Source organism: Aedes albopictus, chromosome 1 (assembly GCF_035046485.1).
Source record: "Aedes albopictus strain Foshan chromosome 1, AalbF5, whole genome shotgun sequence".
NCBI classification, from domain to species: Eukaryota; Metazoa; Arthropoda; class Insecta; order Diptera; family Culicidae; genus Aedes; species Aedes albopictus.
This window is the reverse complement of record NC_085136.1, coordinates 309,644,437-309,659,912: the sequence shown is the minus strand read 5'-3', so window position 1 is coordinate 309,659,912 and position 15,476 is coordinate 309,644,437. Positions and strand designations below refer to the sequence as shown.

Sequence of the window (15,476 nt, the reverse complement as noted above, 5' to 3'; positions counted from 1 at the left end):
ATATTTAACTTCCTCAGTCTTCACCAGGCTTGTAATTAAATTTTATTGAATACCTATGTCAATCTAAATATGCATATCATAACACCTACCTACGTAAGTTTGGAATTGTTATGAACAGAGCCAAGCAATATCAATCTTGTCACTGGGTCACTCATACTGCATAACTATCATATGCGCTGAGAGTTTATCAATACCAAGCCGATATTGACAGGAAATGATTTGATATCGACCCGCAAACAAAGCTCAAAATGAAACTTATCAATATTCTTACAGTCATGTGATAATCATTATCGGTGCAATTTGTGTACAAAAAACATAGAATTTCAATTTCATTAGCTACCAGTACTCACCGATCTGCAGCGCCGGCACCTGTTCCATCGGGTTCACCTCGCGGTACTCATTGCAGTGCTGCTCTCCGCCCGACTTGATCAAACTGATCGGTTTGATGTCGTACGGAATCTCCTTCAGGTTCAGCGCTATCCGCACCCGCCACGAGCAGGAACTGCGCCAATACGAGTACAGTATCGGCTGTTCGCCATGTTCCACCGCAGCCAGGGAAGAAACATCATCGGACACAACATTAGCGTTAGACATCATCTTGTCACAGTGGAATTCGATTTGGGACTGAGCGCTTAGCGGACTGCGCTGCGAAGCCGGTTCTTGCGCTTGTTTACCTGATATTCGGGGGCCAATCAAATGACTATTCAAATGCGATTGTTACGAAGGCAAGAACAGGTTCCGCGCGTGTCTGCTAGGCTGATGATAACCTGTTTGTTTTTGTGCTTATCTTTTTCCTCCATTCAAAGTAGGCGGCGAGCGAGACAGGAAAAGTCACGCTTGTAGCCTACCTAGCCGGCGCAAGTCGAATCTGAACCCAGAAGTCTCCACTAGCCGGCTTTGTGGAGACCCGGCTTAAGCGCAGTCGGCCAAGGTCACCATTTGTTTACAAACAAACCAGGGGGATTAGGTGGCAGCGAGTTCGAAGCCGCGAGGAACTTACCTTCGACATCGCCGACAGCGACATCGCATTGTGGAACTTTGAGTAATTAATTTTGCTGCCGTATCGTTCCACCGTGAGGAAAGGAAAAGATGGAGTCCCGATGATGGTGGGTGGGTGGCGCTTGTTGCGATTGCCGTCTGGCAGGCACTTCAAACTGGTGATTCACTTCGAGTGGTAAATTATTCAAGGAACGTAAAACTACACAAATCAGGATAACGATTACAGAACTAAACACAGGATTGTCGGTGGTGAGTCGAGGAAAATGGCAGAAAAGTGAAAAGTGTACAAAAGAACAGGGACGTGCCGGGAGTGCTAGATGAGTTGGAAAAGAGTGTAGTTGTGGGTCGTCGACGGGTTTTCGCGTGCAACTGGCTGGTCTGGCGTTTTGTTTATGCTTTCGCTTTCGTTTGGTTGTTGCGACAAGCTGCTGAGGGGTGATGGCAGCACTGGCAATGCGGACGCATGCACGGAGAAAACAAAGTACCCAAATATGAGTTTATTTCACCCAACTTCGGGGTTGCGTGCGGGAACCCAAATTTGAGTTCGTAGAAGCGATCTTGAAGTAGGTTTTTTACATTTGATCCCGTGCGACAAAGTACCTACCGGCTAAGTTTTTTTCACCCACCTGCTAGTTCAAAATACTCAAATTTGAGTTCAATGCTGTTTACTTAATTTTGGCTTCCCGCATCGAACTGTCAAAGTTGGGTTGGTTTGCTCTTCGCTCTCTGACAACAACAAAGAGAGTGGATGAGAGAGAAGACAAAAAAGAACTCAAAAGTGAGTTTAAAAATACTCAAATTTAGGTACTTGAGTTTCTCCGTGTGCGCGTGAGAAAATAAACAAAAATAAATTTGCTTCAAGGGGTGTGCGGGATTGAATAATGCATCCCGTAGGCATGCACGGTATGCCGGTTTGAACTGACGGTTGAGAATGCGAGGACTATGTCAATGCAGAATCAATGATCACTAAAATAACGAAACTGCCGCTAAATAAAATAGAGGTAATAAACTATAGAGGGAGAATGTCGCTGGCGTCGCCACCGCAACATCTCTTGCTGGCGAAGATAGGCAGGGATATAAGTGTCAAAGCGAAAAAGTATGCAGTTTGACAGATAGATACCCGGGATGTTTGCGAACGAGAACAAAGGGAACAGCAGCGACATTCGTCCTCTATAGTTTATTAACTCTATTCTAAATAATGAACACATAGCGCCACCGTAGATTTGTGTCTTTGACATAACTGCACTGCTGTCTCAATTTTAAGGTTCAAATACGATGCTTCCGTTGTTGTGAAGCGGCGAGTGCCAGAAAAGTTCGCTTTAATAATCCATTCAGGTAGGTATGTGTAGGCTGTAAATGTTGTTTAGTGTTATTCCCCTTGCGTGCCCTTCCCCTAGCCATCACCATGACAAGGTTGCCTGTGTGAAGCTGGCTCTGTAAGGATAGGAGCTTTTGCCGGAACAAGTGGCCTGCATCGTGTGGTTTCGTATGAGAACGTCCATAAATTACGCCTCGCTTTTTGGGGGGAAGGGTGGGGGTTCAGTAAAGTGTGACAACCCATACAAAAATTTCAGAGATCTCATACAAAAAATGTGGCATAGGTGGAAGGGGGGGGGGTGTTTGTAGAAAATAGACAATTTTTGCGTGACGTAGTTTATGGACGCTCCCTATTATGCCAAGTGATTCTACTGCAGTTTGCTATTTGTGAAGTCGTGCATTATTGTATATTTGTAGTGTTCTGTTTTATTTTTCACGTAACATGGTTGCGACCACATTTTATGGATAACTCGCTTCCATTGCTACTCCAAGAGAGTTTCATTGTGGTTTTGTTACTACAACGCCCTCCATTGTGGTATACCATAACTATTACTTTGCAAGAAACTTGTCCTCTGCGGTCTATGCGGACCGCAAGAGGTATTCCTGAATAGAACTCTGATCTGTTCAAGTACAAAATATCTTCGGATAAACCAGTCTGTAGCTTCTGCCCTGAGCATTGTAGCTATAGAATCGATTTAAAGGGCACTAAAAAGCGCTACTTACTTCAAATCTCCAGGAGAAAATGGGGTTTTGTCCTATTTTTCGTTAGAGGGATTTTAGTATTTCAAACATATTTTGACCACTTGTAGTTTTCTATTGGGTATTTTCATGGCGTGAAATTACTCTATAGTTTTATCCCGAAAAGGTGCGTGCGTTGTATGAAGAAGGAATGAGCTCCAGATTTATCTGGTTACCTAGTTCTTTCTAAAATGCTTGAAACGCATTGTCGATTATCACACTTTGATGTTCGTCTGGCTAACATGCCTATTCATGTGAACTCACATGCCTCCCAATTTGGGATGGCCACAGTGACTCTTTTACACAAAGTTGTATACGTTTTCAAAAAAGCACTCGCTCAACGTAGTTTTTGCTTTTTTTTTAGTTTTTGCTTGGGTGATTGCTTAAATATTAAGGATGCTTTCGATGACGTGCCTTTCAATGTCATATTGAAAGTTGCATGACGTCACAAGCTACCTCCAATGAGCTATAGGCTCTCTTTACGCTTATGCGTTTTATAGTGTCCTTTCCAGGGCAATGATTAGACCCGTCGTGGTATGGGCTATGAGCTCTCGTTGCGCTTATGCGTTCATTCCCTCTTCTAGGGCACCCCTGCCTATTTCATCACATTTCCCTTTCCTTATTCCCATCCCATGTCCCATTCTCCCTCAGGTAAATGATGAAATAGGCTTATATGTATGGCGATGGCACAAATATCCCAAATTGAGGATAACGTGCCTCTGGAGCCGGCCTTCTTCTTCTTCTTCTTCTTCTTCTTGGCGTAACGTCCTCACTGGGACAAAGCCTGCTTCTCAGCTTAGTGTTCAATGAGCACTTCCACAGTTTTTAACTGAGAGCTTCCTCTGCCAATGACCATTTTGCATGTGTATATCGTGTGGCAGGCACGAAGATACTCTATGCCCAAGGAAGTCAAGGAAATTTCCTTTACGAAAAGATCCTGGATCGACCGGGAATCGAACCCGTCACCCTCAGCATGGTCAATGCTGAATACCCGTGCGTTTACCGCCTCGGCTATATGGGCCTGGAGCCGGCCTTCTGATACCTGATACCTGCTTGTTTTGTGCCTGTCTTGTCTGACAATTGTCTTCACTGTTCCCGATACAACGGATACAACCTTCTAAATAAAACCATCTATTGACTTGTCAAATATTTGTTTTGCTTTATATCAGATAGTGAATAAAGCAAAACAAATAGTTTATCAATGTTCGAGCGTCAGAATAAATTATGCTTGGTTGTTTATCCAGCCATCAATTGGAAAGATTCCGATCTGGAATACAGATGTGTTTTCCAATATAATGCGTGTTAGGAGATATGTCACGGGAAATTTATGGTAAATGTGACTGTGACAATTTTTTTTTTATAAGGGCCTAACTGACATGATCGATTTCTCTTCGTCGACTCTCTCTTTCGCTAATAACTTGATCAAAACAAACAAAATCATTATTCCTTTTGTTTCTATAGCTACATGTCGTCATAATAGAATTACACTAGAACTCCAATGGCGCTGTAGTCACTTTTCCTAATTAATTATTTTAGTAACTTTAATTGTTATAATTGACTATTTTTAAGTGTCCATCTTATAGAGGATCTTTTGTTTTGATAAACAAAATTTATTTGACACTTCTAGTACCGCTAGTGACGCTGTAAGGGCGAGGCAAACTAGATGTTAGTCACACGAACAGTCGCGACATTGGACTTCTGTGGCTAGTTATTCTAATGTCGTCATCTTCTTCGCATTTCAACCAAAAAATCTTTGGAAAACTCAATGCACATTCTGTGGTAACATGCACTCGGTGGAATTGGCATTGGCGTATCTATGATTTTTTTCTAGGGGATACCTAGGAGGTGCCATTTTTAGTGGCTTCTAGGTTATTTTGCTTTTTTTTTTGAAGGAAATACCGATCCACCCTCAATTTCTTAGTATAATGATCAAGATAATGATATACTGCGTCGCGGAAAAAAATAGAACGGAAATTTAAGCGCGCTATATTTTAAGGACAAGGTATTTGGAGTACATAGCTCAAAATTTCTAGAACACCGTTTTTTAGAACCGTTGAACGGATTTGGATGAAAATTTAATCCAAATCCGTTCAACGATTCTAAAAAACGGTGCTCTAGAAAATTTTGAGCTATGTACTCCAAATACCTTGTCCTTAAAGAACAGCTTTTTTTTTGGAAAATCCAAACCGTTGTACTGATGTGAGGTTTGGAAACTTAATAACTTGATTGCGTATAAAACATGATATTTGTATTTTGGAAATTGTTTTGCAATCTATTTCAATTAAGACTTCTTTTGCTAATCTCTCAGTAATTCCTTTGGATTTGGAAAATTTCTTCGGTAATTTTTTTTGGACTTTCATTATCTATGCTATTCGGTATTCCTTCGCCAATTCCTTCGAAAACTTCTTCGGAAATTCTTTTATAAATCGCTTCTATAATTTTAATGAAAATTTTTTAGAAAATTTCTTCTAGATTTCTTCAGTATTTTTTTTATCTGTATAAACGAGATTTTTAACCCTAGGCTAGTTCATCTCGGGACCCACGCTTTATTTCCCTTCCGAAGGAAGAACTCACGTTTTGCGGCAAGTTTGTCGGGAGTGGGATTCCACCCCAGATCATCGGCATGACAGTCACGTGTTTTAACCACCACACTAGGTCCGCTCCACTTTCTTCAGTAATTATTTAAGGAATTCCTGCAGCACATAGTTTTGGAATACCTTCGGCAACTCCGATATTACTTGCATTGAAAATTTATTTGGGAATTTTTTTCAGCAATTTCCTTGGAAATTTTGGAAACTTCGATTATTACTTTGGGAACTTCTTCGGTAATTCCTTTGGAAATTGATTCGGCAAATTTCTTAAAGATTTCCTTAGAGAATTTATGTGAAAAAAAAAATTATGGTGGTCCTTTAAAAAATCTGTCACGGTTCTTTCAAAATTTTATTCAGGAATTCCTTTGATGATTTCGGAAAATTCTTTGAGAATTTCTTCGATTTTTTTTTTGTAAATGTTTGAGAAAATTTTTATAGAATATATTTCGGCAATTTATTTTGAGATTGGATTAAGCCAAATAAAAAAAAAGCCTTAATATTTTTTTGATTAATTCCATTGGTAATTCTTATATGAATTCCTTTGCAACTGAAAGTTCTAAGGTACACACTAAGAATAAATCACAGAATTCTGTGAAATTTCACCGAAATCTCAACAGCAGAACTTTCGGTGAACTGTTCGGTGATTTTTTGATTCACCGAACGATCTGTAAAGATTGGAAATGCTCATCTATCAAATTCACCGAACATTACGGTGATTTTTTTCACAGACTTTCTGTGGATTTTTTGTTTATTTTTGCAGGTTTCACAGACTTTCGGTGAATTTTCTTCATATTTACGGTGATTTTTTATTAAGGATAATTGCGGTTCATCAAATTATTCTGAATATCTTATTTTATTAAATCGTAATCAGACACAAATTTAATTTCAATAATCGTAGACACAATAATTGGACGAAGAGTTGTTTTCAGAGGATCTGACGACGAAATGTGTGACGTTTCCAGGCCAAGATCCGGGCACATCAACCTAGCAGAAACAGCAGATAATATACTGCAAAAAATAAATATTATTAAAGAATAATTAGTACTTACGAAAAATACTAACCAGCTCATCGTCCTTTTGTTGAAAATCATCCAAAACTTCTTTAAATATTGTGCTATTCTGCTTATTTTCCGATAACAACTCTTGTCCGCAGCTTCATGAAATAACAATGGAAACCAATTTTGTTTTGACAACCCGCCCGCGCTTGGTAATAGACCGGTTATTGATTATACAGAATTTCGGTGAAAACTTTGATGTTTACCGAACCGCAATGTAAAGATTTCACAGAATTTGGTAATTTGTTTATTTTCACCACATTTCTGTAAAATTTTGACAGCTGGATCGGAAAACATTGAATTTCACCGAAAGATCTGTAAAAACATATTTTACAGTTTAGATACGGTGAATTCTTTCACCGAATTCTGCGATTCATTCTTAGTGTGTATATTGATGATTTTTTTTAAATTAATTTCTTTGGAAATTCGTCTGGAAGTTTTCCGTGAATTTCATAGGATTTTCTTCAAGCAAGCCCAGTTAAGAATTTCTGGATTTCCAATTCAACAATTTTCGGAAGCAATCGATATAAATAGAATTAAATCATAAAGAATTGCAAAAGTTATCACGATAAAATTGCCTGAGAAATTTGAAAAACAACTGAAAAAATTGCTAAAATAATTTTAGAAGAATAGTCATTGAAATTATAAAAAAAATCCGAAGAAATTAAATAAATTAAATTCCAATGAAACTTCCGCTGAAATTAAAAAAAACATGCTGAAGGAAAGAAATGACCATACTGCACAAGGATGTCAGAAGAAAATTCTAGAAGGATTCCTGCAGGTATCACAATAAGAATTTCTGGAGGAGACCTAGGAGGCATTGCTGAAACATTAGAGGCAGCAGGAATCGCTTATGGAATCCTAGTAGGAGTTCCTGGATGAAAGTCAAGAGTTCCTGGAGTTCATGGGTTCCTGGAGGAATTCAATGATAAAAATTTGGAGAAATCCCAGGAAAAACATTCTTTAGGATTTCCAGGAGGAAACACTGAAGGCAAGGCTCCTATGAAGATTGCCTTGAATAATCCCAGCTACCCGAGCAGAAGGGAATAGTAACAGCATAATAAAATTTGTTGTTTTGGTAAAATAACTGAGTAACGGAAATAGTTTTTTTCATGTTATTAACATAACATATCATGTTATAAACTTGTCTGTCATAAGCGGAAAAATAACAAAAATCATAACAAAAAAAATGTTCCTGGAAGAACAATTGAATAACTCGTTTTGTTGTTTCAATAACAACCTAATAATAGTGAATTTGTAAAATATTTCAATAACAAATTTACATAGATATATGAATTACTTATTTATAACAATCCGAAAATAAAATTAGTTATAATATCAAAATTATAACAAAGTAAGTTATAACATCATAAAATCATAAAAGTTATTATCATCATGGACCCCAGCTCCGAAGAGGTGCACACTGGCTGTAGCGCACAACAAGCGCGCACGACATTGAAGCTGAGGGGCCTAATAGGCAGTAGTTACGCGCATGGTTCTGCTATTACAGTAATTACACAAGTTTACAAAATAAAACGAAAATCGTGAACTTCTGTCCACGACCAAAAATTTTGAAGCACAATTTAGCCCTGATTTCGAAACCGACCTTCAAAAAATTTTAAGTAGAACAGTTTTTGAGTTTTAGCTCAATATCGAGTTTTGCAACTTTTCAAAATATGTAATTTACTAAAATCCAAATATATTGCGTTTTGTTTAACCAATTTCAAATCTTTTTCCATAAATTAAAAGCTGAATACAATACCATTCGATCATCTGAATACAGGTTTTGCGTCAGATTGATGAAATTCAAGATATTGGCGAGTTTTAGGGACGATCTTCTTAAATTTTAGCAAAATTCCCAAAATTTTTTGAAGAAATGTATTTTTTTCAATAAGAAAAAACCAACTTAAAAATTCTTTCTCGACGTTTATTTGACATATCATATGTAGGCGAGTTACAGTAAAAATCTCAGCTCAATCGGAGCATTGATTGCGGAGAATGAGATGTTTGAAGTGAGCGACTTTGCTTAAAAATAGAACGAAAATCGATTTCAAATCATCAACCTTGTATGGAAAGTCGAAAAAATTTCCGCTCTACTGTAATTTTTTTCTTTCGCGTTTTCGAACTCAGGGCATGATTCTACACCAAAAATGATCATCAGCTTACCGAGTTCAAAAATGCTGTAAACTAGTGTTACAGAAGAAGTGTGAATAATAAGTCATACAATAGGGTGATTCATTAAACAGCTGATAAAATATTATCCTGCGTAAGCATCGCGATCACCAAGGTGATCTTTTATTTTCATTCCCAATGTAATGAAACATTTCAATAAGCAGTTAATCATGGCTTACGCATTCGGAAATCAAGACCGCCCCCTTAGGAGGCAAAATCGAATAAAACATTAATTTAGAGTACTTAGGGTCTTCTGGTCATACCAGATTGAATGTATGAGGAATTAACTATAATTCAGTAACCACGACCAAAACAAAAGGCTGATAAGTTGGCTGTGTCACAGTTAGAAAGTAATGTCAGAAAGAAGTGGAAGAAAAATTGATGAGAAATAAAAATATTTTCTCATCAGTTCCTCACGGAATGCTGTGAACAAAGTAAATCTCGAATGGTGCAGTTTTTATTGCAAAGCTTGTTATTGTTGTGTTATTAATGATCAAATATTTGTGCAGTCTCAATAACCCAATAATAACTGAATTTGTGTTACAACAATACATGTGATTGAAATGTTATTTATATAAAATACTAGCTGTCCCGGCAAACGTTGTCTTGCCAAGCTGTTGTGGTTTGACAACTGTTAAGGTCATCGTAGCAACGCACTCTAGATTGATTTAATTTCGATCACGCTGAATTTCTTCCCGGCTCATAAGAAAATCAGTATTTTCACTATTTTCATGCTTTTTTAAATGATTTTCGTAGCTTTTTGTACATATAAACACAGCCACCATGAATACGAACCGAACCGTGCAAGAATCATGTCGATCGGTTCATCCGTTCTTGAGTTTTGTTGCCTCAAAGGAACTTCAAACTCATTTTTATATATATAGATACACATAGCTCGATCATAACAAAATACGCTTGTCCAACAAAACATGTTATAGAACGATTACACTAAATTCTGTTTTTACGCAATTTTTGTTCCGCGTAAAAAAAATCGTGTAAAAAAAGTTTTCAAAACTTTTTTTATCGGATCATCCTAAAATTTTGACAGGGTATCAAGGATGATAAGAGAGATCTCTGACAGAAATTTGAGCCCCATCGGAAGTAAATTGCGACCAGGAGAGAAGAATCTTTCCAAAAACACATCGCGTAATTTCGAGAAAATCGTGTAAAAAAAATCGTGTAAAATAAAACCGCGTAAAAAAAGATCGTGTAAAAAAAGAATTTAGTGTATGTCTCAATAAGTTAATAGTAACAAACCAAGATATAAAAACAGATTTTGTGATTCCGTTGTTATTATTTTGATATTCCCAACTGCTCGGGAAGTTTTTGGAGGAACCCCTGGAGAAATTCTTAGAAGAACCCCTAGAAGAATTCCGGGAAGTATTTCAGTAAGAATTTCTGGAGGAGTCCTAGGAGGAATTGCTTGCAGAATCACAGCAGCAATAGCTTGAGAAATTCAGCTGAAATTCCTGGAGGAAGAACATGAGAAGCCTATGAGAGAATCCTTGGATAAAATATCTTGGATAAAAATTTCTGGAGGAATCACCGGAGAGCTTCTGAAGAAATCACAGGCAAAATATCAGAAGGTATTATAAGAAGGGTTCTGGGATGTCGGATGTATCATTGTAGAAGCCTCAGCACCAATCCTGGGAGGAATTGCTGGAGGAAACTATGCCTGGGAGAATCCAAAGGAAAAATCCTTGAAATACCTAGAGAACTTTCTGCAAGAACCAGTAAAGGTATTTTGGAAGAATTTATAACGAGGGCCCTGAATGAATCGCAGGAGGAATTTCTTAAGGAATCTCAGATAGATTTCCTGGGAAAATTCCAGCCACAATGCTAGGATAAGTTCGTATAGAAATGACTAGAAGAATTTCTGGACGTAGTCTAGTAAGAATTTCTGGAGGAATTGCTGGAAGAACCGCAGGAAAAGTTTTTTGAGGTATCCTTGGAGGAAGACCAAAAGGAGTTTCTGCAGGAATTTTTGGAGGAATCTTTGGATAAAATCTCTGAAGAAATTCCTGGATGAGTCTTTGGAGAAATCCATGGTAGAACAATCAAAGAAATTTCTGCAAGAATTCCAAGAAGTTTGCCTGGAAAGATCCCAGCAAAAAAGACAGGAGAAAGCTCTAGAAGAATCCGTAGCATAATTTCTAAAGTTCCACAGTTATCTGGAGGAAATCTTAAAGAATTCCAGCTGGAATTCATGGAGGAAGGTCAATAGAAGTTCTTGGAGAAATCCTCTGTGGAATTTCTGGAAGAAACTCTGGAGAAAGTCTTGGATAAATCCTTGAAGAAATCTCTGGAAGAATCACCGAAGAGATTTTTAAAAAAATCCCAGGGAGATTTTCCGGAAGAATTTCTGTAATTTCCCTAGTAGAATACCTGAAGGTACCACAGTGAGAATTTTTGGAGGAGTTCTAAGAGAAATTGCTGCGAGAATCGCAGCAGGAGTTGCTTGAGAAATCCTAGCCACAATTCCCGGAAGAAGGCCAATATAAGCTCCTGGTGGAATTCATTGAGAAATTTCTGGAAGAATCTCTGAATAAAATCTCTGAAAGAATTCCTGAAAGAATCACCGGAGAAATTTCTCAAAGGATCCCAGGAAGATTGTCTTGAATTATCCCGCCAGGAATTCCTGAAGGATTCCCAAAAAAAATTTTTTAGAGGAATCCCTAGAAGAATTCCGGGAAGTATCAAAGTAAATATTTTCAAAGAATGTAGTATGTACGACCCCATCAGGACTGCCTGGAGAATCCTAAGAGAAGTTTATTGAAAGAAAAATCGGTAGGAATCCATAAGGAAGCCTAGAGAAATCACTGCATGAATAGATGGAGGTATTTCTGGAGAAATTCATAGAGAAGTCTGTTGATTGTTCTTTCCAATATCCAAAACGCCAAAACGTACAACAAGTATACAAGTGATTCTGGGTGTGCTTAAGTTTTGTTAAAATGTGCCATTAAAAAATATTAGAATTTTTGTGTTAAGTTTTAAATTTTAGGTGTCTGTCAAGAAAAAAATCTAGGGGGTGCCAAGCTTGTTATAGGGGGTGCCGGGCACCCCTGGAACCCCCCCCCCCCCTAGCTACGCCAATGGAAATTGGGTGAAAAAAAGGGGTTTTTCAACATAGCGGAGTTTCAAAGACATAATGTAATTTTTCTAAAAATAAAATGACGGAAACGTGTTGAGTCGTTAAGTTTAATCTTAGGCGTTAGATCTTGGTCTTAGGCTGTACGTGAAATCATAAAATTGAGTAATGATGTTTCTGTATTTACATAATTTATCCCGGCTAGACGACTTATTTTTCTGATAAAACTCTGTGTTCCTGATGATTTCTCCAATAGAACTAATCCTCACGAGGTGGTCATAACCAGTGTTGGTAAACTCACAGTCAAAGCACACTCATGAACCGCTCCTGCGTGAGCGATCTCACGCGCGAGTTTTCCATGCAAAATCTCGCTCTCACGAGTCAAGCGCCGAAATCTCGTGTGCTTGTAAAACGAATTCAACTCAATTTGAACAACATTCAATGTTGTTGTACGCTAGATATGCTTTTGTTTTATCATGCAATCCTAAACACATTTATGTAAATAATAACAAAACCAAGGAATAAAGCAATGTAATCACGAATCAACTCATGCATGATTTTCTCGGCGGTGAATTTGGCGAGTCAAGTATCGCGCGTGAAACAACTCAATCATGAGATTTGAGAATTTTAGTTTTTACCAACACTGGTCATAACTGAGCTCATGATAGAACTAACGGCTTTATTACAGCATTTCCTGGTCTATGTTACGGCACGACATCTTTTCTTGGTTTTAGGCATTGCCTCATAGTTTTGTATATTTGATAACAAAAAAAATCTCTCCGACAACAACCGCAACTGCAAGTTTTATTGAAATGGTATATAATAAGTGGTAAAACCCATTCATGACTCTTTAACTGAAGATGTTTATAGCAGAATAGTTTTATGGAATGCCAAAGGTGCTAAGTAAAAAACTATGTACCACATAAAGACAATATAGAACAACTAGCTTTTGAACTTGCTCGTATTAAACCAGGATAAAACATGAATAAACCTTCAAGGCATGCTAATTGTTACTTGGGCGTAGGGCCTCATTTGTGCATGATAATCCCAAAAGTTACTAATCCGAAAATAGATCCCTTGGCGCTAGTTGGTAATGGCTTAAATAATAATTAAACAGTTTTAGAATACATTTGAATCAATGTCGGCTCTGTAACACACAATTACACATTCCACATACTCGTCACTACATTTTCAGCAAAATTGAAAACTTCTTTCCGACATCGATTTCCCTCGATTCGCCTCCCAGCTGCAAGGAACAACGAATAAAAGTCAACGAACCGCTTCCGGCGGGGCGCGCGCGTGTGGCACACTCGACTTCAAAAGCTTCACTCCTCGTGTCCTCATCAATTGTTATGTGTAGGTCTTCCCCCAGGGAGACTGATATGGGCTCCCATTCATGAGTGTTCTCACTTTGTTTGGTGGTCGTGGTATTCTTAGGACAAGCACAGAGCACGTGTGTGGACTTCTCAACGCTTTTTGGAGCGCATGATTGATTATGATCCCGGCCGCCGATTGTGGAGGCGGTGAACTGAGCTACTACTAATTGGAATCATAGCCCGCCTTGTATGTGAGGAGAGGTGAAAACTGTGGCTGAAGAAGGAAAAATCCATTCGCCGGTAATTAAATTCCACACTTTGATACTTTGAAGTGTTTGTTCGTGGAAGTGTCGGAAACAGTTTTCCGTTGGAAATGGGCCTGTATGTTTGGGGATCGTTGGTACTGATACTAATTGTAATCTTCCATACCAGTTACATGAAACCGAACTTGTTTGAACAACCTGAATGGGGAAATGTCCTGTCCAAATTACCTGTCGGAGACATAAACCACGGTTCCCGTGGGCAATCGCACTGTTGCGCATTTTTGGTTAGTTTAGAAATTTCCTATGCAATTTCAAGTGGTTTCCTTGGTCAAAGCTAATGCACGCGTGTGGTTTGCACATCGCATCGGAAGGTCCTCTAGACTAGACTACCGCTAGACAGTCAATTTAATTGGAATTTTAGTCGACGACAACCACACGCATCGGAATTGAGCGCATCAAATCAGTGTATGTAGTTGCATAATTCCGCATCGGAAATGGGTGAACAGAAGAAGGAAATGCGTTGCAACACTAGAGTGGCCCAATAAACAAAAGTGACCAACTAAATCATATCATGATAGATTCCCGAAAGACCTTTTGTGGAATTCCCGGAAATAATAGCCTGAAGCCTCAAAAGATGAACTTCAGCCTAGTTTGGGCCACCCTATAGTGGCGCCTTTCAGGAGCATATATTCAGTCGTCGGTAGTCGCAGATGTTAGATTTGCATACAAAACCAACTAAAGACCATGTTTCTCATATTGGAAATGCACCACGCACAGGTAACACACTCCTAATTTTGAACGGAAAACCAAAATCCGCATTTCACGCCACTCGTTCAATTATGCAGATGGAGTATAGTTTCAGACTCCTGTTAACATCATTCCTGCGAGACGAGATGGATGCGGTATGCTGTTCTCACAGGGACCTAAATGTTGTCGAGTGGTTTGCGATTGAGTGGAGTACCATCACGATATAGTGGCTGTGTTGTTTCTCTAATGATGCATACCATAAACTCGCTATCAGCATTCTGTACAGATTTGTGACAAAACACGCGTGTTGTAGGGGCTTTAGAGATTGGCATATTTACAGTGTTCACTACCAGACTCCTCCTGACTACAATCTATTTCTGCTACTAAAGAAGCTCCTCCTGGCTCAAAGCCTTTGTTGAAAAGTGGCCCAACCCGGGTAGAGGTGATTAACAAACCAATAACTAAAGAATAACATGTTTTGTCATCATATCTAAATTTGCAATTCTTTAGTACTTTATCAATAGCTCAGAATGACACATAAATAACAAAACATGCTATCATTGCCAAACTTGAAATTTATCGAGTTATTATTGAATAGAATAATAACATGTGTAATAATAATAAATATTACTTTGTTGAACTGTTGTGGCTTTCTCAGTCTAAGAGCATTGAAACGGCTAGTTTGGCATAGCCCGACGTTTCGGTCCCGTGTATTGGACCTTTTTCAAGGGATAAGCAGTCAACCGTCTCTCGTTATGCGGTTAGACTGAGAAAGCCACAACAGTTCAACATTTCCTCCCAGTCGTATACCTCCTCCATAAATATTACTACATATCATACTATCAGCCATAACATCAAAACAATTATTATTTTGTCATTCTTTTTGCTAATATTTTATTATAACAATGGGCCAGCTACAATGGGGAGCGACGCGCAGCGGCGCGGCAGCGCGCCGATTGCGGCACGGTACTAAAAGGTACTAAAAAAATTGCCGCTGCCGCGTGCCGCTTTGTTGTCTACAATGCGAGCGAAGCGGCATTGACAGGTTTCTGTGTGGAATGTTTACATCTGGAAGTGATTTGTCGTGATAAGTAGAGTGACTGGAAGGGAGAGTGGCGTCAATGTCAAAATTGGAACAGCGATCATCTGTCAACTCCATACAAATTCCCGTTCCAAACGAGCAAGAGACC

General features: G+C 38.6%; 1 protein-coding gene across 2 annotated transcripts in view; it reads right to left on the bottom strand.

Annotated features, from left to right (window-relative positions):
• The window catches only part of LOC109405416 (probable maleylacetoacetate isomerase 2), a 31,072-nt gene extending 29,659 nt beyond the window's left edge, over positions 1-1,413 (bottom strand). The window contains exons 1-2 of one of the 2 annotated variants that reach the window (XM_019678481.3): positions 1,001-1,413; positions 351-528 (exon numbers count right to left, since the gene is read on the bottom strand). In XM_019678481.3, the coding sequence (XP_019534026.1) occupies positions 351-528; positions 1,001-1,024 (202 nt within the window). In that variant the 5' untranslated portion in view covers positions 1,025-1,413. Of the gene's footprint in view, positions 1-350; positions 780-1,000 lie in introns of those variants that run through there. The other variant, XM_019678480.3, reaches the window with a different exon arrangement.
• Positions 1,414-15,476: the final 14,063 nt, after the last annotated feature.